A 25831-nucleotide genomic window follows, 5' to 3' on the forward strand; every position below is an offset into this window, starting at 1 on the left:
GTCAGAAGATCAGGGTGCCATCCCAAACACCTCTGTGATGCTGGGGGCCAAGGTGATACATCAGTCACAGAGCCAGTACATTTCCTCTAATGGAAAACACCAGGACAATAGGGAGTATCAAACACGCCGACGGGAAACATCAAGACATCTGCAGGAATGCAGAAGAAAAATACATATTATGATATCACACACACACACACACACACACACACACCAAGGTCCATGAACTCTTAATCATCATGCATGCAAGGGCATGAGGGGCAAAGCAGCTTGTTGGGACAAGTGGGCGTCCTTTCATTAAAACTCCTCTACCTGTTTTCAGGACCTCCCCCTGTAATGGGGTGCTACTCTACCCCTCCCTCCACAACTCTCAGGCTCCTCAGTGGGATGTCACATGGGTGTGTCAGTACCTCTCCGCCCCGTGTAGAAGTGCCCAAGACAAATGGTCCTCATTCCTGCCTCAGTGCCTTTGCTTATGCCTTCTAGAAAGATGTTCTCAAGAGTCAGATGGATTGAAATCTCGGTTCTGGGGCTTCTAGGCATGGTAAGTTGAAGATGTGGGACAAATCCTGTTAGTTCTCTTCAGCTCCCTCTTCTTTCAGATGGGGACGACCCTCTCAGTGGTATCACTGGGGTAGTATATGGGAAGTCCCTAGCAGAGACTGGTACAGAGTTGGCAGGCAACCAACGGTAGCTGTTCTCCATCTCACTCCCATTAACCCATACCTGGAATGTCCTTATCATCAACGTGACCTTGTTCTTCAAATGTCACTAGTGGTTTCACTCCATTAGATGGTGTACCTGCCTCCCGGGACCCTGGCTCAGCTCCAAGGCTCAGGAGTGCCCACCATGGGGTTCAGGTTAGTTGAGGGCCCTGACGTTGCTCTGGAAAGGAACACAGTGTCTCCAGATCCTCAGAGTGGATTCCTCAGGGGCATTTGTCTTCTGTAACTTCTAAAAATGTCTTTGGAAAGCTAACCACTCGCATTACGTTAAAAGTAACCACTCGCGTATTTGAAACTTAATAGCTCACTTTTAAAATTGTAAGCTTAGTTAGAAATGCATTTTTAAATATGATCATGGAGTGGCTTCTGGATGTTGCTAATATTCTGTTTCTTGATCATACGAGTAGGTTCATTTATTGGAAATTCATTCATGAAGTGTTCACTTGTGATTTTTTTCACTTTTCTGGATATATGTTAAAAATAGATTTGTTGTAGGCTGTCTGAGCTCTGCCACTTGACCTTATGCGGCCCAACATCCTTCTGAGAATCAGTGAGGTAGGGGACAAGCCTGAGTGGAGAGCCTGACTTGGAAGGGGGGGGACGGGCTCGGCTTTGGAGATACTCTTGCGCCCTCTGGTGGCGACCTGGTGTATCACAGGCCAAGGAGCGATTCCGGAGCTTAAGTTCCATGATTCCCATTCTCCGGATGTGTCTACATGTTGAAGGGCACGGAGGTGGGCAGTGAAGATGGGGACGAGGAAGGAAGAAGGGACGGGAAGAGCCATCTTGGTCCTAGGTACCTGTCGGCCTCTTCCCCCTGTCTCTCCACACACAGCTTGGCTCTGTCCTTTAATCCAAGGACAAACAGCGGTTCTCAAGGTTTGATGTGCACAAGAATCACCCCAGAGCGGGATGCGGCTTCTGGGCTTTAGCGCCAGAGTTTCTGATCACGAGGTCTGAAGGGGCCCCAGTGATCTACATTTTTAAACCCCATCCAGGTGATTCTGATGAAGTGGTATGGACCACACTTTTAAAAAACCCCACTGTTTGGGCGCCTGGGTGGCTCAGTTGGTTAAGCGACTGCCTTCAGCTCAGGTCATGATCCTGGAGTCCCGGGATCGAGTCCCACATCGGGCTCCCTGCTCAGCAGGGAGTCTGCTTCTCCCTCTCCTGCTACCCCCTCTTGTGCTCTCTCTCTCACTCTCTCTCTCAAATAAATAAATAAAATCTTTAAAAAAAAAACCCCACTGTTTGATATTAATATTAGACATAGATTAATGTGTACCTAGGGCTGGAGGGGTAAGGGGGAAATGTGGAGTGATTTCTAATGGGTACAGGTTTCTTTGGGGGGCAATGACCATATTCTAAAATCGATGGTGGTGATGTTTGCACAGTTCCCTGGAACTGTATCATTTAAGTGGGTGAGCTATATGGTATGTGAATGGTATCTCAATACAGGTGTTAGAGAAAAATTCCTATAAATTCTTTCCTCCATAGAGGCCGGGGTGGGGGTAATCTCAAGAATTGTGTATGAAAAGAAATCTTTATTTCTAAATTGAGTCTTCACTCTAAAAGAAGAGCTGTTAGCTGCCTGAGCTGAAATGGTGCTAAGGACATAGTTTTTGCAAATATATTCCTGGAGAAAAGACAGGGAAAACAGTTCTCCTTGGACTAAGTCTATTAACATACCCAGTACCATCGAAGGCAGCTTAGCCAAGAGTATTAACGGTACCTCACCTTACAGTTTCCAGAACACGTAAACCCGTGTGACCCTCACAGCAACCCCTGAGGCAGGCAAGCCAGGGATTATCATCTCTGTTTTACTGGTGAGAATACAGGCTCAAGGACAGGAAATATCTGGCTCACGGTCACAATTAGAAAGAAAAGCGACACGGACCGAGGCCTCTGGACTCCACGTCCGTCCGAAGCTCTGTTTATACCCCTGTGGCTTCCTTCCATTGTCATGACTGCCCGCACCCACCGGAGGTCTCCAAGCGTTTCACGGTGGTCAAAGCTCTGAGCCTCCTTTGTTTATTTCCTTGGCCAGAAGACCCCAGCCGGGCTGCTTGCTCTCATGGGTCCCTGGTCCGCCGGGCCCGCCCTTAGCAAACTAACATCCGCGAATGATGATGGGACGATCACAGCCCTCAAGCCCCGCCCCTGCTCCACAGCCTCCCAGGGCAGTCCCGGGGGTTCGGGTGTGAATTCCGGCTGTGAGATTTACCCGCCCAGTATCTGCGAAGATGCCGCTTAACTTATTAGATCCCTGGGCATTTGACCTGTAAAATGGGAATGAGACATTCAACCATGTGGGACTTGCGAGATGTAGCTGAGCTGTCACATGAAGGGCTGGGCTTAAGGCTGTGTCCGTCCCACTCGGTCCTACCCGCCAACATTGCACGGAATCCGAGGTATTCTGCTTGGCTCGCCAGGTTGGAGCAATCTCTTCCCCTTCCAAAAGCTGTCTGGAGCACACAGCTTGGCAGCCGGTTATCTTCCAATGAGTTTTTCTGGTGTCACCTTCTAAGGCACTGTTTGTCAGAGTGTGGTCCTGGATTACAGAATAAGGGTCAGAAAAAGCTGGGGTTCCTTTCGAAAAATCTAGACTTGCGGAATCAAAATCTCTTGGGGGTGAGAAAAATCTCCTGTGGTAGAAAACCTGAAATCTGCATTTTCCATAGGCACTCCCTATAGGCGCTGCATGCCCTCTCCCCCCACTGTATACACAGTAGCTGGTGCCCGCCGAACTGAATTCTAAGCAGGTAGAGACCGGGGGGGGGGTTCCAGGGTCTTTGCTCCTACCACGTCACTTAGCACAGTGTTAGTTAGGCACCTAACAGGTAGTTATGTCAGTACTCCTGTGATGGAAAAGAAAACACCGTGCTGAGCTGAGGAGTTCTCAAACCCACCTGCATCAGAAGCATCTGGAAGGCTTGTTCACACAGATCGCTCGTCCCCACCCCCCTGAGTCTCTTGAGTCCGTAGGACCGGGTGGCACCTGAGACTCTGCATTTCCAAGTTTCCCTGGCGATGCAGATGCTGCGCCTCCGGGCACCGCACAACGTCTCGGTAAGAGTTGGAGGGGGAGACCAGAAGCACCAGCATCCCTCAGGGACTTGCAGATTGCAGCAGCTCAGACCCCACCTGGGACCTACTGTCGCGGAGCCCGCATTTTAGCAAGTTCTTCAGGAGATCCGGGTGCCCATTCAAATGCACCAGGCGGCACAGCGGAGCTCATTTGGACCTCTCGACAAACCTGGGAGGGGGATGCTTTTTATTCCCATTTCCTAGATGAGGACGTCAAGGCTGGCGGAGAGCGCGCCCGACACAGAGTCACGCAGCGGCCGCAGCCCGCAGCGGCGCTGGGATTGGACTCGACTCTGCAGACGCCAGCCCTCAGCCCTGACACTCAGACACGGTTTCCCTCTCTCCAAGGAAGTCTCCCGGCCCCTTCCTTCCTTCAGATAACAGTCCTAGGAGCTCACACAACTGAGTCAAGCCGCAAGGACACCCTGTGCGCAGCCATGTGCTTGAGCCCACGCCTGTGCTGGGTTTGCGGGGTCATGAGCTGAGGTCCCGGCCTCAGAATTTGCCACCTCCTTTTGGAAGTAAGACCCCCCCAGGTGAACCTAGCAACACCAGACCACATAAAATTAAGTGTGAAGTTGGACAGTCAATAGCACATTTTATGTTAAAATTAGGGTTTGCCTAAAGAATATGGAGGCTACTAAGAGATTTATGCCAGATTCACGTCCCTGGGTGTCTTCCTGGCTTGTTCCAGACCCTGCACCGCCGAGCCCAGGTGTGCTGGGCCTTCAGAATGGCAGGTGCCACCTCTCTCCGGCTTGCCTCTTGCCTTGGGTGTGCGCCCTTCCCTTGGTGAGGTCCCTTCGTGTATGGAGAGTGTCATGTTGCTGTCCCATGCTGTCACAGGTGACGGAGGGGGTTGAAGAGCAGAGGGGGGAGCTATGATGCTGTCTCCATGGGAGAGAGATCTCCAGTCTCCAGTGAGAGCCCAGTGCAGAGCCAGCTACATAATTCACAGGGTCCCGTGCAGACATTATTAAGGACTTTGAGATAGTGACAGAAGAGCATTAAACCAAATGAGAGGGCCATGTAAGTGCACGGGTCCTACGAGGCTGGAAACGGGAGGGACAGCACAGCACTTGAACTTGCAAATAGCTCGCCTGTCAGGGGTGGGGTGGTCAGTGGAGGAGAGGGAAGGAGGTAGAACTGGAGATAGAAGACAGTGGAGGTGGGAGTGCTGCCTATTTCTGGACATATTAGGGGGTCTACTCTACTGTAACTGTGTCACTCTCTCACTGAGGAGGGGGAACGGCGGGGGAGGGACCAGGAGCGATGGAGCCCACCCCTCTCCACAAGGGGCTCAGTCTATTCCTGTTGAGGTCCTGGGGCTGAGGCCAAGGAGCCAAGGTGGGGACCCCGGAGAGTGGGAAGCTGGTGGCCCAGGAATGGCGCTGGGTCCTCTGGCCCCGGCCCCAGGCTCCCTGTCCTGCCCCCCGGGTCCTCACCTCAGTCTTGGGTCCTGGGCTCTGCCAGTGTCTCTCTGTTCAGCAATCCGATGGGCCGAATATGATGTGACAGCTCTTTTGTGGGGCCGGCACCACAGCTGAAATTTGTCCAGCTCCAGAGGTTAAGAATTGCATGGAAACAGGCCGACTCTGACCCTGGGGGCAGGGACACCCTCCTTTGACAAAATAATGCTGCCTGGGGGTATCTCCCACCTAATAACCCTTTAGAGGATCTTCTGCTGCAGCTTCCCTCGTACTTACTATGTTCAAGGGCACTGGCCCGCGGCCCCTCTATACCTTCCACTACGGGGGCATCCACCCTTGGCTGCATGCCCTGGGGAGCTTTGAAAACTGCTCCTGCCTGTTCCCCTACCCCAAGGTTCTGAGGGAGCTGGTCTGGCTACCAGGAGTTTTAATGCCCGGCTGCCTGATTGGCTCACCTCCCACCCCCATGACTCTCTTTGCCACATAGGCTCAGGCCACACTGGAGGTGACACTCTCTCTCCAACGTTCCAGTGGGTCCTCCTGACTCACACTGACTCCCCAAGAAGCGAGTCCTGGGGAGAGGAGTGAGCACTGCCCCCTGTCCCTGTCCCTATCCCGTCCTGGCCCCACCGGGCAGTTCACAGAGGGGAGGAGCCTCATGCCACCCCTGAAACCCTCCTGTTGTTGGCCCTCTTCCTGTTATGGGACCGCCTGGGCTCCCAGCACCCGCTCTCCCACATTTCTCTGTGTTCTGCTTTTCTCACTCTTCTTTATCTCTTACCTCAAACATCTACCGGGCCGATGGAGCGCCTTTTCTAGTCTACCACCTGCCCACCTGTCTGTCCCCCTGCGGCAGCACCCGCTGCTGTCCCTGCCTCCCCACCCCTTCCACTTTCCATCCCCACGGAGGATCCATACCTGCTCACACAGCACCCCTGCAGCTTCTCACCACGCCTCTCCGCCGGCCAGCGCTGCCTCTGCCGTGGGGCCAGGGAGACCCCTGCCTGAGAACCTCAGGGAGCGGAGGTGTGGCGGGCGACCCAGCTGCTTCAGTGTCTTCCTTTCTAGGGCCCAGGCTCCGTGCGCAGCAGGTTTCCGGGGCCAATGCAAAACCTTGCTTGTCGCTCAGCCTCCTGGGCCAGATGTTTCCTGTTTAGTGGTTTCATTTTTTGTAAAGTAGTCTCCTTTGGGGTGCAGGGCTGGGACCCAACAACACCGAGAAAGAGGCAAACACCACTTCTGAGGATTCTCTCTGCCTCCTGCGCATACCCCTCCCGCCTCCAGGCACCCCGTGCTTCTCACTGCACCCACGTCGGCCCTGCTGCCCCTTATCAAAACCCACTGGGGACTGAGGATGGCGGGGGCTCAACATAGTTGTTTTCCACCCTGGCTGCACACCGGGAGCTTTAAAACTACCTGGCCCCAGGCCCCTGGGGACCTATGTGATCTGGAGTCAGGTGATTCTAATCCAGCCCAGGCAATGATCTCAGAGTCTGGACCTTGATCCAGCAACATCCGTATGATCTGAGAGTTAGCTAGAAGTTCAGATTCTTGGTGTCACCCAAATCTACTAAATCAAAATCTTTGGGGGTGAGGGCCAGGAATCTGTGTTTTAATAAGCACTGCTGATGATTCTTATATGCATAAAAGTTTGCAAACCATGGAATTACTACTAGCAGAGCAAGGGGAAGGGATGACTGGAGGCAGCATCCTATTTCTGAGTTTATACCACTGGTTTTCAAAGCATGGTCCCTGGTCCCCATCATGCCAGAACTTGTTAGAAATGCAAATTCTCAGGCCCTGCTTCAGACCTACTGAATCAGAATCTGGGGGTTGGTGATTCTGCTGTGTGTCAAGTTTGAGGGCTACTGGTCTCCCATCCACCTGCCTCACCTAAGACCATTTCATGATCTGGGTCCAAACCATGGAGGCTCTATAAGGAAAGGATGGTGGCAAAGGACATTTGTAGTGGCTTGAATTTATTACCCATCAAATGATGACATGCTTAGGGTTGGATGGTGGGTCTGTTCTGAAGAGTTCCTTCCCTAAACACTATTCAGGGAGTATATGTTGGGAAGTTTTGGAGGCAAGATTCAGGCAGCTGGCCTGCCTGAGATTCTGTGTGTCTGTTATGTGCAGGTGGTTAAATGCAGGAAGTAGATCACAAGATCCAGCCAGTCTGAGCGAATGGGCTCTGTAGAAGGAGGCCGAGTGGGGATAAGAGGTGTTTCCATCCCTCAATCAATTATTTTCCCAGGGCCTCTAGGTGCCCATCTGTGGCTAGTCCTCGGAAGAGACACAAAAAACAAAAACAACTGTGTGTGTGTCTGAGATGTACTTATATATGTGGGTACATATGTATGATTTCTGCATGAATGCATAAATGTGTGTGTATACATAGGCGGGTTCGTCTCTGTGTGTGTTCATATGTGTACGTACTCCCGTGATAGCATGTGTATGTATTATGTATCTCTGTGTAGATACATGTGTGTACGTATGTGTGCATGTGCATAAGTGTGTATGTGTGTTACATGTGTGGGTTTGTGTATTACAACCACTATCCTCATAGGACTTACAATCTAACTGGAGAAAAGACCCATATTATTGAAGCAGAGAACAATTGTGTCCTAGCAGTGACCTTAAGGGTTTAAGGAACCAGGGCCTCTGGGGAGCTCATTTTGAGAAAGTTTCCCTAAAACATGTGAGTTAGGAGAGGAAGGAAGATGGACAGTCCACATGGTGAAATGAGGGGATGCCTTGGTGCACCCCCATTTGGGTCACACCTGAGCTATGTCCAGTGTCCAGCCAGTCTTTTCCTTAGCATCTTAAAGCTAAGAAGAGGTTCTGATCTGGCCCCTCTGGCCTGAACACCCACATTTTAAAGGAAACCTACAAGATGATGTCCAGGCTTTCCTGGGCATTTCTGGTCACTGGGATTGCCTGGGGACTGGGCGTAAGAGTGTGAGACCCTCCCTCCCCCCAGCACCACACATGGATGACTCCTGGTGTGGACCCATTAATATCAGGGGTTCTTAGCGCTACATCAACAGTGCGCTTAGGCGGGCATCATCCTCATTTATAGATGATGCGCTGCAGGCGAGAGATTAACCCCCAGCCAGTAAGGAACAGAGAAGGGCTGCGTTCAAAACCAGCTCTGCTTGACTTCAGAGCTGGGACCTTTCCACACCCAACCTGGTGGACTCGTCAGTTAGGTTTGATGACTGTGGGAGGTGAATTTATTATCTCTGAGCTCCCCACTCTTTGTGAACCCAGCTGATAATCTCAACTCCACTGCTTTCATTCTCTACAACAACAAAATTTCCCTTTCTTTCCACATTTCATCTGAGATTCTAAAACATTTGAGAAGCGGAAATACATAACAAGCTCATTACTGTTGTTACTCTTGGGATTACAATGTTCATCTAATTTGGAGGCAAAGCACAGAATTATTTTAATATATAAAATTATATTTAATATATAAAATACATATTTTAAATGTTATAGCCTGGCCAGAATGTTTCCAAATGTTGGTGCAGGCAGCATGGAGCACTAGGGGGCTCTGAGGATTGACCGTGCCCCAAGTCTGGGGCCGCTGGGACACTGCCAGCCAGAGGCTCTGATGGGCTGAGGAGAGCACACTCTAAGCCCCACCCAGTTAAGATTTTTTTTGTTTTTTTTTTGGCAGAGCTGAGTTACCCGTGTGCTTACTCTTTGCTTGTGATCTTCATCGGCCCAGGAAAGGCGCCTCTCTTGAATATCAAAGTGTGCATGTCTTTTCCTTTTTATACTCCACTGCCTTTTCTCTATTTTGTCTGTAGGAGTAATTGCAAACCGTGCATTGTTGTTTGATGTGCATGCATTTTTAATTAATGCAAATGATATTGATCATAAATGTCACGTTCTGATTTTTAGTCCAGCACTAGGTTAAGATCTATCCACATTGCTCTGTGGTCCTGGGCAACTACCGGCTGCGGGGGCTGCACGGCGCGCCCCACTCCGCTTTGCCTCCGCCTTCTCCAGATCTCCCACTACGGTGAACGCTGGGACAAACAGCCTTCCTGGCGGCCCACCGTGGAAGCAGGGCATACGTTCCCTGAGCACCGGACACACTTGGGAGGGGAATTTCTAGGTCACAGAGGGTGTGTCTACTTAACATGACTGAATACTGAGGACCTGCTCCCCAAGTGGCTGCCCCCGCCAATGTCCCACCAGCATTTTGTGATTTATGCTTTTTGTGCTTTATGGTGTGATGAAACATGGTCTATGTTGTTGATATTCTAGGGATGCTTGAGAAAAATGTGTTTTCCCTGCTTGGTTTTTTAGGATGGGGGATGTTGAGTGGGAGGGTTTAGAATCTTGTGTGTAAATAATAGCTCACACTTACTAATTCTATTGTTTGTATCTCTGATATCTCTCTGTTCACTTTTTGTTCTCTTGATATATCAGTTTCTGAGGTTTTGGTAAAAGCTACAATTATTGATTTATTTCTCCTGAAGTTCAGCCAACTGTTGCTTGATGCATTCGAGGTTGTTTATGTAGTATATGTGTTTGTGATAATTATGTACTCTTGTCCTATGTTCCTTTTACATCATTCTTTGTTCTTTTTTAAAAATGTATTTAAACTAAACAAAACCAAAAACAGTTCACTCATTTCTCCCACCCTCCACCTCTCACCTCTGGCAAACACCAGTTTGTTCTCTGTCTCTATGGACTTGCTTTTTTTTTAAATCATTTATTTATTTTTGGATTCCACCTATAAGTAAGAACATATGGTATTTGTCTTTCTCAGTCTGACTTATTTCACTTAGCAGAATGCCCTTGAGGTCCATCCATCTTGTCACAAATGACCCTGTTGTATATTTATTCCACATTTTCATTATTCATTCATCTATCAATAGACACTTAGGTTGTTTCTATGTCTCAGCTTTGTAAATAATGCTGAAATGAACACAGGGGCACAGATATCTTTTTGAATTAGTGCTTTTGTATTCTTTGGATAAATACCCAGAAGTGGGATTGCTGGGTCATAAGGTAGTTCTAGTTTTCATTTTTTGAGGAACCTCCACACTGTTTTCCACAGTGGCTGCACCAGTTTGCACTCCCACCAGTAGGGCACGAGGGTACCCTTTTCCCCAGGTCCTTGCCAACACTTGTTGTTTCTTGGCTTTGATACTAGCCACTCTGACAGGTGAAATGATATCTCATTGTGGCTTTGATTTGCATTTTCCTGATGATTAATGACATAGATCATTCTTTGTTTTTTAACTTTTTTTTGCCTTAAATTTCACTTTTCTTCTTTTTAAAAATTTTAAGAAGATTTTATTTATTTATTTTGAGAGAGAGAGAGCACAAGCAAGCATGAGCAGAGGGGAGGGGCAGAGGGAGAGCGAGAAGCAGACTCCTCGCTGAGCGGGGATCTCCATGTGGGACTCCATCACAGGACCCTGGGATCATGACCTGAACCAAGGGCAGACGCTTCACTGACTGAGCCACCCAGATGCCCATTAAATTTCACTTTTCAAGGCCTTAAACTTTCTTTTGGTCCGTATTTATTTATTTATCTTATCGCATTTTTTTTGGTATTTAAACATTTATGTCCTTCTGTTTTAAATGCTTTTCTTGTGAACAGCAAATTGTGTAGTCTTTTTTCAAAAGTGCAACCTGAGGGTCTCTGTCTTCCAGGTGGCAAATTTAATAGTTAACATTTTTTCAGTCAATTACTGTTATATTATGACCAGTTTCTACCTTCTGTTTATTTTTTTGTACTTACTATCTTTTTTTGGGGGGGAGGACGTTTCCCCCCCTCCTTTGCTGTTTTTAATTGGAAAGATGGAATTTTCTTCTCGTTTCAAAATTTGAATTCTAATTTTGTTCTCATGGTGATTGCTTTTATCACCCTTTTCTTCCTCCTTGTGGACTTTTTAAACTTACCAGTTTTTCTACAAGCCAAGTACTCTAACCGGCTCTTCTTGCCTCTTTTGTATTCCTCTCCCCACCCCCATCATGTCATATTCCACTTTAGGTTGTTACAGGTGCTTTCCTTCTATTTCTCCCCTCTTTGGTCCTAAAGAACAACAAACATTACCAGTGTTCAATCTCCCTGCACTCCTTGTGTCCCTTGCAACATTTCCTGGATTTATTCTATTTGGATGCTTCCATCTGGTGTGTTTTCAGTGTCGGACTCCATGGGTAAATCTTCTGAGTTTTTTTTAATGCCTGAGAACATGTTTGCTGTCCTTGAAGATGCCTCCTGTACGTGGAATGGCATCTACATGGCATTGCTGGATCAAGTACTTAGAGTACCTAGTTTCCGAGCCTCCGGTCTGGAGCCCTACAACAGTTATCTTCTTCCCACCACACTGGCTTGGCAGTGGTGTGCTGGTAAGCTGGCTGTCTGGGGGAAAAAGCCCAGATTTGTAGTTTGTGGATTTCTGTGGTGGAAACACTACCCCTGCAGCTGATTTCGAGCTGTAGGTATGACGGGAGAGATGCACTCACTCGCACAGCCGACTCGTGGGAACTGGTGGGGGCTGGCTTCCTCTCTCCTCTGTTGGCGCCTAATTGAGGTGCTGACACAGACTTGAAATCCTGCGGCCTTCATACATTTTCTTGGGTTGGATTCTTTTATCCCATCTCTTCCCACCTTGCTTGATATCCTGGGCCAACCCAATTTGCTTTATAGATGAGGATATTGAAATCCTTAGAACAGCTGAAGGGATTTGTTAGTGGTCACTAAGCAGAATGGTATGCGTGTGGAGGGTTTCCTGCTCTTCATAAACCCAGATTATAACACTTTGGTGGAAAACACACAGAAAAGTGCTATTTTAATGGTTCGATGTCATCACTTAAGAGTTCTGGGGCAGCTGAGTGAGCTGTGAACAGAAGCAGCCATCTGGGGAAATTCCTGGATGCCTGATCTTCAGAGAGCCACAACTCCATGGTCATTAAAATATAGCCTGAGACCTTCCTGGCCTCAAGGTGTGATCACAAACTCAGAGGTAGCCTCTGGAGTGTGACGCATTCCCCTTTCCCATGTGGGGGATTTTCCTCCAGCAGGAAGTGTTCCAATTTCCTGGAGAAGTCATAATGGCTGGATATGATGTGGTAGAGAAACAGGCAGCCCAGGGCTCTTGGGCTAGTGGAGATGGCTGGGATCTCAGGGCAGACAAGGAAAGAAAACATAAATATAGACACCAGCTTTTTCCAAATGATGGATTTTGGTCAAATGTAATTATTTCCTTAAAGCTGCATTTATAGAGGGTGTGTCTCCTGCCCCTTGCCTTCTTCCCCCATCTTATATCCTCACCCCATCACACTGAATTGGGAGTGTAAGATGGGGGGGTGTCCCCTGAGGTGCTGGGGAAGGTTTATCCCTATCCTGTGGAGGAAGGGTGGGAGGGCTGAGCCACGTGGCTTCCGACAGAGGGGTCCTGCGGGTTAGGAGCTCTATGCTGTAACCAGAGTAACTAAATAACAAGAGTTACTGGCCATTCAAGAGGGGCTGGGTTTGTAATTTGGGGATGCAAGACTAAAAGACTATGCCCTAAAAAGTAAGGTGTGTTGTTAATAACCCGTGCTTCTACTCAAAAAACAATGACCGTGGTCATTTCTATATAATTCTCTTTGTAAGTGAATCAGACCTTCTTCTGATGATTTGTAACCCATCCTCACCTCAGTCAGACACTGGCTTGACCATGAAAAACCCCTCAAATGGGCAATGTGTGAACAGAGTAGGTGAACCACATTTTAAGAAGACCCTGATACCATCTTGTGAACTTAACCATTTAATAAGAGAATGCTTATGAATACTATCAAAGAAAATACATTGGTTTAAAACATGATTTGAATGTTGAAAAAGATCAGTTTTCATCTTATGACATTTCCAGAAATATTTCTATTTTGTAAAGGAAGGCATGTTGGCATTTCCAGTGACTTTAGTTTCCTAACACCAAGTCTGGAGAGTATCTGCTTGTGACTCAAGAACAAATCTCAGAATATTAACGTTTTCCTGCCTCTTCTCCAGGGAAGCCCTCCATCTATTACTTACTCAAAGTAATTACTTGATGGTCATGCTGATTTCGTCAGTTTATGGGAGAGAGAGAGAAGAATCAACACTTCTGATGTGGGAGAACTGTAGAGTCCCTCCCTGTCATGAAACTAGGAAGTCAAGGCTGAGAGCAGGGATGTGCTCACTCAAGATGGCAGGAGCTCACTAGAGGCAGGGCTGGGGCAGAACCATCCCATCACCTTCCAGGTTGATGCATGTTCCCTGGTACTGTGCACGGCTCCATGACATGCCTGAGTTGGAGGCCCATGCTACCAATCTCTGTCTCCTTCTTGATGAGTTCTTTTTAGGGATGTGACTTATTTTGCAGAGGAGGGCAAATCACCTCAAAGGGAGCTCTTCCGGAGTGAGCTATGGGTATGAAGTCCAAACTAACTGTATCTTTGATAAGTGTTGTACATCTTAGAAATGAGAGGTCCCTAAATGGTGACTACACACGTATGTCCTTATGTGGGGGAATAACTAGGGTGTAGGCTCGCTTAAGGGGAAAATCGCAGAACAGACAGAAAGGGAGGTTGCATGGTCTTCAGCCTGGAGACCTGGACAACCTGCTGAAGGCTGAATGTACAGTGACATGTTTTGGAAAAGGCAGTCTAGGAGACATCATAGGCCTGGTACTTTGTTATTGTTGATGCTCTTCTGTTTTTCTCCTGGGATAAGTAGTAGATGCGGTTGGCCTCTGGGTAGGTGACTTTGCTGAGCGGAAGCTTATAGATGGCGGGGTTGTTGGTCGTTAGGAGCAGGAAGGTGAGCGCCGAGAGGCAGAAGGGCCAGGTGCATGGTGGCAGTCCAAACTGAGCAAGGGGCAGGGGGAAGACACAAGAGAAGCCTTGGTTATATCACATGCTTGTGTTTGTTTCATTAGCCTTTAACAACCCTATACAGCCCTGGGTAGAGGACAGGATGCTTCATGGGCAATGATAGGAATAATACTTAATTCTTGGCCAATGTAATCCTGTCAGTGCTCTCTGCCTGCATTGTAACAGGTGGACACACATTCTTCATAATGCAGCCATTGAAACCCTATTACAATATGGCTTTATGTAGAAATCCTGTTTTGTCTTAGGCTGTCTGGCCAGGCTATACCTCCAACTCTAGGACCTCTGACCATTGTCTGCCTTCTCCCATAGCCCCTGTTGAAGGAGCAGATTTGGCAGCCATTTTGTAGTTCACGATATTTCTCCGGTCACAGCCGATTGGACCAGAGCAAGGCGCTTGACTCACATGCAACTTCCACAGGCAGATGGCCTGGGAATTGGATCCCTCTTTTGAGAATTTGAACTAAGAAAGACTGAGCTCTTGGTCTGAAAGGACTGGAGAGCCAAGCAGTGCTGAGTGGCCGCTGGGGGACTGTGTGCACTGCAGAGAGACACAGGGAGATAGAACAGACATTTGGAGAGAAGCAGAGACATGCTGTCCTTGTCCCAGGGCCTGGAAGTGGAGGGCAGCGACTTCTCTTCTTAAGGGCTCTCCCATTCCCAGCTCCCCTTCTCATGGTGTTGACCTGTTTTTTATTCCTTAAGATGCCCTGAGCCTTTGTGATATGCCTCCCCACTCTTACTTGAGACCACTTGAGTGGAGAGCTTGCTGACAAGGAGCCTTCAGACTCAACTATGAGGCAGACCAAATCATGTCCTCCTCACCTCCAACCTCATTTCATTATAAGCAGTGAAGACCTCAGGTAATACCATGTGCCCATAATGTGTGTGGTCAAAGATGGTGCTGCTGGATGGGACTTGGGGAAGAACATGGCAGCCAGAACTGTGGCCATAAGATACTCAAGCATAATGAATTCCACCCAAAGAGTCTCCCCAAAGCCCTGCTCACACTACACAGTGTGTTTTGGGAAGCACCCCCTGGAGTCCCACAGTGGGAAAGGACGTCGGTCTAGAGTCCCACGGGCCCAGATCCACATCTCAGCTCCAACCACCTTGTTAAAGGCATTTCAATCATCTGAGACCTATTTCCTCAGGAGTTAAGTAGGGATAACAGTGTTTACTCAGAGAGTTGGGGCCTCATGCGTACTAAGGACCCCATAAATAGCCCTCAGCACGTGGTCATGACCATGGAGTAGAGGGTGGCACTGTGGAAGACACAGGCCGTGATACGCATGCTGGTGAGAAAGCAGAGGAACACAGCTCCTAAGTGCTCTCGTCTGTGGAGGGCTTGAAGGGGCTCATAAATGTCACTCGACATTTTTATATCCTGTGCCTCAAGGATATTAGAAATTCCTTCAGAGTGAGTAAATAGCCTGCACTTTTTCATATCCTTGAGAGTGATCAGCACAGTGTCTTAAACATCACAGGCACACAGAAAATAACCTTGATTTAGGAAAGAAAAAAAAGCCTAAATTGAGTGGTATAACCTCTAACTTCTCTGTACACAGAAGAAAGGGTCAATCATCCTGTAAGTGCCTGGGATCCTGTTTGGCATCTCTTCTAGTCCTTGCCCAAGGAAAGCACGTGACACCCAGTCACTGCCTGGACAGTCAGCTGTAAGGATGGGTACACGCAGGATGTGAAAGCCCGGAGCACAAGGAGCCACAGAGCCCATACTCCATGCTCTTGCTACCCGTCCGTGTTTCTGATGGCTGACGCTTCAGCCCCAGCTCTTATGCCCCCCATGGTGGCGGCTTGCTCCCCTAGAGTTTCAGTCATTCAGCATTTCTTGAGCACCTCTTATGTGCTGGGTACTGCAATAGGAACTAGAGATAAAGATTAGAATATGACCGGGCCCTGGTTCTGAAGGAACACACGGGCTGAAGGTGTTCGAGGAAGAATGTGTACGAGGCTCGTCACTACCGTACTCCAAGTGTTGCAGCAGAGGAACGTACACAGTTCGCTGGGGCCCAGGGGGAGATTAGTCCACTGGGGGACATAGGATGATATCAGGGAAGGCCAATTCTCCTGCCTAGAAAATTCTTTCCTAAGCTAAGTTCAACCTGCCCAATTTCACTAAGGGTGAAGAAGGGATTTAGGCAGGTGTGGGTAGAATGCCCACCTTCATCCCCATTTTCAGGACCACTGGGACTTTTCCTGGATGCTTTTACAAAATGTGCCCTTGAAACCTTATCCAAAAGGGGGAGGCACTGACTGTGGGCTGAGCCGCTAGCCCTCGGTGCCGGGCCATGTGCCTTAACCCTCTGCTGGGGCTGCCACGCGGCTCCTCCTGACCCCGACACCTCCTCTCACCAGTGCTCAGACAAAGCCGGGGTTCTTGGATGGCTGCATGTGCTCATAGCCCCCAGCTCAGCCTTCTCTCAGGTATGGCTGCAGCTTGGTTCCCTGTCTTCCCCGAACGCTTCCCTCACGACCCCCTCAGCACCGAGTTGCCAAGGGATGAACAAAGATGTGCACTGGCCCATAAGCTAGTTGGGCACTTGCTCTCTACACACACACACACACATTAAATAATAAAGATTTAAAACGGAATCTAGAGGATGAGGTGACAGAATTCAATTTACAAGATAATGCTCGTCAAATTGTCCTTTTGTAAGAAGCTCCATGGGCCCAAGGCTAATGGGATCTGATTGGGCCAACAGCTGACACTGAAACTTTTGAGACCCAGTTCCTTCTGTCTGCAGGTGCCAAGGCAGGCAGTGTGATTGGAGACGAGAGGGAAGAATTGGGGAAGGGTTCCCAGGGGAGAGGTTTGCACTGGCTTCAGGGAGCGGAAGGAACCGCAGGAAGGGAGTTGTGGCACATTCTTAGACTCACCACGGAGAGCACGTTAGCCAGGGCGGCGCCCAGGTAGGCCGCGAACAGGGCTGCAAAGAGAACCAGGACACAGTCCAGTGACTACTGGTGCCTCAAGCTCAGCCTGCACGTTATCCCCCCAGACATTTAGGCCACAAATGCTATCTGGCCGATTAAATAAAACTTGAGTTATGTTTCTATTACTTGACAGCTTTGAAATGTGTTACATTCCAGGCAAATGCCAGCACAGCTAAGGCGGAAGATGAACTTTGTTAAAAAGGGCCAGAATGGAGCCGTTATGGTTCTCTTGGGTCCCACCACCTTGCATTCTAGCAAAGGAACACTTAGCAGCATAAACCATACATGAAAATTTTACTATATGGCCAAGGCCAAGTGGATCCCAGGACTCCCTGCTGGACTATTTCATCCCAAGTTATTAACAGAATATGGGTTTCCAGTGAGGAGCAGCAACCTGTAAGCTTGAGGAAGACCACATAGGCCCACTGCCTCGTCTTCCAGGCTCTGCCTGCAGAGGGATGGCCAGACTGGGCCACTGGGAAGAGCCAAGTGCCAGTAAGAGGTGAGGAGGCTCTGTGAAAATGAGCCAGTGGAATCGGGCTTTGCTTTTGAATCCTGTTTCTCAACTGAAAGCATCCTAATTGTCCCTAGGATATTAACAACAGCAAATCTTTATTAGAGAGTCACTGAGTACCCACACCCTTCAGCATTTCTACAACGTAAGCATTATTTGAAGGTCCTATGATTAGTGTTTGGGTGCTTAAGGTTAATTGCTGTAACTGATGTAAATCACCCAATTCTATATAAAAAGATTAATTCGTGGAAGAGTTGCTCTGTCGGTTGGTTTCAATCACCAGCCAGGAGAGTGGCAATCACAGAGACAGCCCGGGAACAACAACCAAACAACCACCAGCTCAAAATTCTGTCTTCATGTGGCTGAGCGCTTTGTGTTCCATGAAAATAATTTTTACTGCGTGAATCATTAAGCAACCATTCAAAAACAGTTTTAGATAAAAAGCCTTTTACGAAGCAAACAATCCTCCCATTTATCTGTGGAGGATCCACAGGGTTTTCAGTGCGGTTTTCCCAAAAGGACAGGCACGGGGGCGTGCAAGGGGCAAAGGGACGTGGTGGCGGTCCTTACCGCAGGCGACGGCCAGGACGTGCGTCTGCCAGGTCAGGACGTAGAACATGCCCCCTATGGCAATGCAGGCCAGCGTGCTGTTGAAGCCGCCCAGGCCGAAGTAGATGGAGTCCAAGGGCGTCGCGATAGTGAGGGCTACGAGAGAAGACAGGCATCGGTGTTGAGTTTGGCAGGGGTGGTCTCGTGGGGCTCTCCTGCCGGCCCCCAAAACCACCATAGTGCTCAAAGCCCAGACCAGCCATTCTCTTAGGCATTTATAAAAAAGAACTTCTGATCTTATTCAGTGAAAAAAATAACTAAAGGGAAGAAATGGCTATAGAGCCACATGAGTGCTAGTGGTGTAGCTGTTATGGTAGAAGAGAGCTTTTGGGGTAAGGACTCTGCGGCCTTTTGAAGCAGTCCAGAGAACTTCCCTCCCCTGCCAAGAAAGAGGACTTTTCCTTCTTCATTGATATCTTAATGTTCTCTACTGGAGTATCATCTCTCGAGATAAGACGTAAAACACAAACATGCCTGTAATTAACCTCTCTCAAACTTTAAATTTATACTAAGGTGTAAACGGCTAACACCAAAGCCTTTCTGGAGGGCAGCTTTTGCTCACAGAAGCATGAGGGCACTGGCACCCGAAGTGGGGAAACAGGGTATAATGGAAGGAGCGAAAGTGGGCGGGCATCAGCAGGGGTCGGGGGGCCACAGGTATTGAAGACACGTGTCACCATTTTCTTTGGAGCTCACTCCAGACACTAACATCCTTATGGCCCATTAGTAAGGGAGAAGTGATGAGACTAACCTGCTAACATCCCCACAGTGGAGCCGATCGCAGCGTGCAAGCAAATGAGAGGGGACGAGATGAACAGAGCTATGAGGAAAATGCCTCCAGTCCAGGGGTTGTCACAGCCGTAGACCTGGCCGATTCCTACAGGGATGGCTCTCAGAAGCTGTGGGGGCAAAGGATCACGTGCGGTTACAGAGGGAGACCAGAGACAACTGGAACCTTGGCTGGAAAAGATTTGTGCCAAAGTCTCTACCCTAACATTCTGCAGCAGGTTTCCAAGATATTTGTATCCAAATAGATGAACTCTGAAAGGAACACAAGCTTTTCTGTTTTAATCTTGAGTTCTTAGAACAATAGTTTAAGATGTTAAGTTTCCTTTATTTAGAAACGTGAGTGTAAGGCACTGAACCCCCACTGAAGAGAAACTAGAAACTTAAAATGAGGAGATGTCTGATCAAGGTTGGGGTTTAAAAACTCTCTTGTAACTTAAAAAAAAAAAAACCCTAAAATTATGACTAGAAGCCTGAATATGCTATGAAAAAATGGTCTTTTGTGTTTCCAAGAGTAAAGTGTCTGGGCTGTGGTCGTGTTAGTCTGGTCTGGGTGAGCAGTTGGACTCACAGAAGAGTCTCCGAGGAGGTAGTATGGTCTCTGCTCTTTTGGTTGATAAGCCAATGAAATGGTGACCGACAGATGAGCACCCAGCTTGCGTCAGGCCTCCACGTAGCTCAGGGAAGCGGGGCCTGTCTGCCAATGTGAAGGGCTTGAGGAGGCAGGATCCACTGCCTGTGGGCACTTGCACACGTGCTCTGGAGTTCAAGAGAAGCATCCTGGGCATGCAGCCTTCCCCAGCGACTGGGGTTGGTCCCATGGTTTGGAAAGTTGGCCAAAGGCCCTTGAGTTAGGAAAGTGCATAAGGGAGTGGTCATGCAGGGTATACTGGGGTTCGTCTCACCCTGGGGCAGTGAGCTGAGAAGAAGCAGAGTCCTGGGCCAGGGTATCTATATATTACAAGGAAGCAGCTCTTCTCTCAACCCACTGCCTTCCGAGAAGACTCTGCCCCTGGAGGTATGCGGAGACAGGAAGACATTGCAGGAGCCCGTGGGGTGGCTTAGTGGGCTAACCCTTCAGACTCAATCTCCTGTGACCCCAGGAACAGGGAACAGGGTGGGGGCTCTGGCATTACCATGTGGGTGCGGGCGGGCGGGTGGGAGAGCTCGACACAGAGGCAGCAGTGCTGGGCAGTGTAGTCCCAGCTGGTGACACCATCTAGGGGGCCCTCCGGGGACCAGAGGGCAGAGGAACTCATGGGGCTTCAACACTGTTGGGAGTTTTAGACCCTCCTCCTGACATTTACTTGTTTCCCCAACACTCAAGGCTCTCATGAGTGGTCAAAAAGACAAAACATATTAGTCATTATCATAATCCATTTAACTGGCTAGAGTTACTTCTTAAAAGGCAACCACCAAAAACTGAATTTTTCTTTTCTGGAACTTTGGGGTTCTAAAGTATTTGTACGGGATTCCCTAATTGTTTTTCATTTCTACAAAATTCCTAGGTATCTTTTCCAATGAAAATGTGGCATGGAGAATGCATAATATCTTCAACTTGCCCTTTCTAACACCATCTCCCCATAGCCAGCCGGTTAGAGCAACTGTGCCTTCAAAACTGATTGGTGGGGTACATACCATGAAAGGGAAGCCTAAGGGGTGAGTTACCAACCTCTTCTCACATCTGGTTCACAAAGGTCCTCACACACACACACACACACACACGCACACACAGACACAAGGATGAGGCCAACACGAATATTTCTCTTCCTAAATAATGTATTATTATTATTATTATTTCTCATCCTAAATAATGTTTCTTAGTGCAAATGCAGGGCCTTTCTACCATGCCGTCGTATTCTATGAAATGCTACAAGAAATGAGTCATTGTTATTTCTGAAAGTTCTTTCAACAAGCCCAAGTGGTTTCGTGGTTAGATGATGACTTGTCAATAGCAAAGTTCCAGAGCGAGCCCCAGACCATGGAGAGTAGTCTAGTGTAATGGAAAGCAGGAGAACCTCAGCTAAAACGTGTCTTATTAATTATCTTGGCAGACTTCCAGAGGCCAGCGTTATACACAAAATACTTGCAAAAAAATGTTAAAAGCTCTAATATCTAGACATTTCTTAATGGAGGAACACCTGTGCTTTATGGTGTGACCATGCCTCAGAGAGCGAATGCAACCCATTCTGGAGGTTGCAAGAGAGACTTCGTTAGCCCACAGGTGGTCTTGTAATGTGTATGTCTTTAGTGATTCAGTAAGACTGATGGAAGAAAATATACAGTGTAAGCTGGAGGAAAACTGGAGAAAAGCATCAAAAAGATTTTTTTCCAAAAGGAAAAAGGAAAGAACCCAGGTGTAGCAGTAGGAGGTCAGAGTGCTAATCTTGACTCCATTCTTCACTGATTAGGTGTGTGACCTCAGGCCTCAGTTTCTTCCTCTGTGCTAGGACAGCATGGGACCAAAAATGGTCCTGTTAGCTCTTACGGAGAGGCAGGAAAAGGATGGTGGCTAAAGAGAGACTGCATGCTGAGTGCCTCACACTGTGCGGTTGTTAATAGGCATTACCCATGGAGGCTGCAGTAAATGCCACATTAACAGGCGTTCGGACAGACGCTGCCCTTCTGCCTTCCCAGACACTTACCAAGGGCACTTGGACCTCTGACCAGGTGATGTTGGGTGTGGAGGATGCAGGCTGCAGCAGCGTCGTGGGGAAGAAGAGGTTGTAGTGGCCGGTGGCCGCCAGGTAGAGGGTCACGGCTATGTTGAAGGGCAGCGTGAAGACCGGGAGGTCCCACTTGCTGAAGATGGTCCCCAGGGCACTGGAGAGGATGGGGCTGTGGCAGAAGCACAGGAGACTATTCAAGAAGTTCAGGCCCTGATACTAGGCTGAACAGGAGCACTTTCCCAAGGAAAAGCAGCCTGCTGGGTATGTTCTCTGAGCTTGACTGGCCCCTGAGCACATCTCCCCATGGCCTCCTCCCTGGGCCTGGTGCGGTGATAGGGTAGACGCCCAGGCTCAGCTTTAGAAAGAGGGCTTTCTGGGGGAAGACCTAAGGCAAAGAGTCACAGAAGCTCCTTGAAAAGTCATGCAGCTCCATGCTCAGGCATGAGGAGAGTGGGGGAGTGACAGGAGCAGAATTGTAGTCCTTCCTTCCTTCCACAAATGTTTGTTGAGCAGCTGAGAGCACCAAGCCTCCTACCCAGAATGCCCCATGGCTGATTTCTGGAGGGGAAGGGGAGCTGAGCCCTGACCCTCTAAGGGCTCTGCTCAGTGGCTGGTCCTTCAGCCTGCACTAGGAGGTTGTTCCAGGCTTGTCAGGGGTCCCGAGGATGGGGGAAAGCTGGGTGGGGGGCAGCAGGAGGATGAGAAGGTTTCTAGAAATGGATAGGATGCTGTGGTATGGCTCTTCACCTATATATGGGCCTCAGTTCTTTCTCTGTGCTCTGGCTGAGTAGGACCAGAAACCCTTTTAGATCTCACAAAAAGAAGAGTGGAGGCTGGTAGGTACTGAGATATTGTCCACAGATAACCTAGCATGGGTCTGTCACTGTATGACATTAATAATTATTTCCAGTGGATGCTTCTGATGTGCGAAGTCCATGCCCCCTTAAAGTTGAGTTTAGACAGACAGGGAGCTGAGGTGGAAAGGTTGGCAGCCCTTGACTGCACCTGCAGCCTCAGGAGAAAACTTACCACGACATGGACATCATGATGACGGGGAGCAGAAGCCACCAGTAATAGTTGCCTTTGTCTGAGAACACGGCCATCAGCAGCCCCACCAGCACCCCGTTGTAGCCGTGGAGTCCTGCCGCGATGGCCGACCTGGAGGGATGGAGGAGGGCTGGGGTAGCAGGGTCCCCCAGGGCCTCGGGAGGGGCACTACCTTCTTGACTTCCCTTCTGACCCAGATTTTTCTCAGCTGGGGGCCCGACTGCACACACCTTTCAGCAGATGGCCCCACTGGGAATGGGAAGGGAAGACATCAGCCCTTCACGTTCCCCTGGGCGATGTGGAGCTGTTACCAAATAATGAGGGAGTGGCTGTTGTTATTTATTAGTGTCCTTAGTCTGAACAGTGTCTGAGCTTGGAGGCCAGCAGCAAGGCGATGGGAAGGTGGCATAGGGTCCCTGCAGGAAGCGACCTCTGGCTTCATGCTTGGGCCCTGGGTCTCCTGGAATTTACCTGTCCTGGCTCAGGATGAGGGCTGTCAAAGTGGACACAACAGTGCCCAAGCAGCCCGAGATGGCCCACCAGGGGTTCTGGACGAAGAGGCCAAGCACAATGAGGATGCCGCTGAGGGGGTTGTTCACAAACATCACCTGCGACGTGCCCCGTAGGACCCAGTCGAGGAACTGGAACACTGGGGATTTGTCTGAAATGGAACCAGGGCAGGGAGTCAATGTTCAGGTGTGCCGGTCCTGCGTGGGACTCAGGTGGGTGGGGGGAAGGTGCGGGAAGCTCCGCATCCAAAGTGGGTTCGCAGGGCCCTACTGTCACCTGCCACAGAGGGGGATAAGCCAGGAACCCAAGAGGGCATTTGACGGTCCAGAAAACTCTTCAGACCCATCGCCAGCTGGTTGTGGCAATGTTTTTCAAGCAGTGGGGATAAGGTACCCTGAGCTATCTGTCCCCCTGTGAGAGCGGCATGAATTTTCAAGAAGATACATCCAAAAAGAAAATTCTCTTGCTGCACAGAGGGTGTCAAAACCATGGCCTGGGCTCTGGGAGGATTGCAAGAGAGAACTTATTGGACTAGTAGACATAGTTCTCCCAAGAGTCGTCCATAGGACGGGCTTTTTTTTTTTTTTTGGAATGGTGACTCTAGAATCCCAGGCCTAAATGCCCGATGGGATATGTGTGAGAGCAAGGCTGCTCGGTTTGGAAATGAGGGCTCGCACACTGACACGTATTGTATTCACCTCCCAGGAGTCTGCATGTCTGCCGTCACAGCAAAACTCCTATTCCTTCTGAGCGACCGTAGAAATGGTACTCAGTCTAATCTACCAAGAACTGCGGCACATGGTGCCTGCTGGGGACGCTTGGAAGTGACACTCTAGGGGCAGGGTCAAGGGCTTCGCTCGCAGGACCTTTACCTTTAAGCCCCTCGCCGCACTCCTTCATCTCCCCTGTGATGTAACTGAGGGCTCTGCTGACCCTCTTCCCGTGGGCAGTCAGGTGACTCTGAATCCAGGAAGCCATGGAAGTGTTCGCTTCCGCTTTTATCTCAGCGGTGTCCTCCATGGTGTCCAGATCCTGTCCAGGGGCAAGACAAGGAGCTCCCACACCCTGCGCTTCCCACGCTGAGAAGCCACATTTGTGCTAGCTCGGGGACCAAGTTAACGTTTTCATTTGGTATTTAGAAATACCTTTTGTCTTGTCTGACGTGTTACCTCATTGACTATGGGCAACAACCTTGCAGTACAAGACACCGTATTTATCCTCATCCTGGGGATGAGGGCTCCAGCACAGACAGAGGGTTCTCACTGGCAAAGGTCAAGGTCAAACAGTAGAATTGATATTTAACCACAGATCTTTAGACTCTTTATTTCAACCATGACTACCTCTATACCGCACTCTTTCCAGAAGAAATTATTCCCCACCCCCAGCATGTCTCGTCTTTAAAATTTAACTGTCCATAAAATTAAACACGTAAATATTCTGTGTTTGAAAATTGGCACCAGCTTGTTTCCTAAATGCTTGAATGCCAGATTTAGAGGAAGACAGATAATAACTAATTCAAATAAAAGGAATATGAAATTTTATAAAGTAGACTATGAAAAATAGGCATTTTTATCCCAGGTAATTATGTTTCTGGATATATGAATTCAAGCAAAGTTTGCCTATATCAGAGGGCGTCTTTTCTGGACGTCCGCTCCCTAATCTGCCACAGACTCTGTGGCTCAGGACATTGCCTGATTCGGCCACTTGTGACTCACCAGCAGCTCAACTGCAGGCTTCCGGTACTGATAGGGGGAAGGGTCTTTGGTTTGTCTCTCCTGGTGGTCGCCTTTTCCAAACACTGGAGTTGAAGGAAAGCACATCATCAATTAGGACAGCTCTACCCAGGCACGTTAGCAGCAAATTTCTTGCAGTTGAGTTGATATATTCAATATTTCCTATTCCACTTGAGGAAGCCCAGAACTGCAATGTCTTGCAGCTGGAAGGCACCTTTTAATTTTTATTGGTCAAGAACCCATTTGGACTCTCACTTTGGGTAAAAAATGTACACCCACATGTAAACAGGACATTTTACAGGAATTTAGGGAGTTCAGAGACTCGACTGACCTTTAGTGAAGAGCCTCTGATTTAGCTCAATCCCTCTATTTTTTAGATGAAGAAATAGTGCCTTGGCCGTGATCCCCAAATCTAGGGTTCTTTCTCTGCACAAACTTGTAAGTGTACAAAGAAAGGAAAACTTGGACGTTATTTCTCCTAAAGTATTAAGCTGCCTGAGCCATGTAAGGTCTGGGTTTGAATTTGACTGTGACTTCAACTGGATGACTGCAGGCTGTTCTGGTCTCTTGTTTTGGACATATATCTGGGAATTTCAGGTATTTTAGCTGCAACTGCTGGTTGGATTAAGGCGAGTGACGTCCACGTCATTCCTTGAAACAGATTTTTGGTATGATCTTGTAATTCTAGAAAACTCTTGTAACGTTGCTGTAAACATATTTTTCTTATTACCAGATCATTTATTTTTAAAGATGACCAATTTTAGTAGGGTTTTATGCATCCTAAAAGAACTTTGGAAGTTTCGGTCTTGGTGCTTTGGTTCCCTCTCGTGGTCAAGTTTGAGGATGGCAGGCTAGGCTCTGAACACCCGGTATTTTCAGACTG

General features: G+C 48.7%; 1 protein-coding gene across 2 annotated transcripts in view; it reads right to left on the bottom strand.

Moving 5' to 3' along the window:
- Positions 1–13900: 13900 nt before the first annotated feature.
- The window catches only part of SLC14A2 (solute carrier family 14 member 2), a 50988-nt gene continuing 39057 nt past the window's right edge, over positions 13901–25831 (bottom strand). For both annotated transcript variants that reach the window (XM_021686327.1, XM_044921078.1), the window contains 9 exons: positions 24931–25013; positions 24088–24247; positions 23177–23366; positions 22688–22816; positions 21635–21827; positions 18955–19102; positions 18165–18299; positions 17024–17073; positions 13901–14101 (listed from right to left, as the gene is read on the bottom strand). In XM_021686327.1, the coding sequence (XP_021542002.1) occupies positions 13901–14101; positions 17024–17073; positions 18165–18299; positions 18955–19102; positions 21635–21827; positions 22688–22816; positions 23177–23366; positions 24088–24247; positions 24931–25013 (1289 nt within the window). The remainder of the gene's footprint in view (positions 14102–17023; positions 17074–18164; positions 18300–18954; positions 19103–21634; positions 21828–22687; positions 22817–23176; positions 23367–24087; positions 24248–24930; positions 25014–25831) is intronic.

This window comes from Neomonachus schauinslandi, chromosome 14 (genome assembly GCF_002201575.2).
Source record: "Neomonachus schauinslandi chromosome 14, ASM220157v2, whole genome shotgun sequence".
NCBI lineage: Eukaryota > Metazoa > Chordata > Mammalia > Carnivora > Phocidae > Neomonachus > Neomonachus schauinslandi.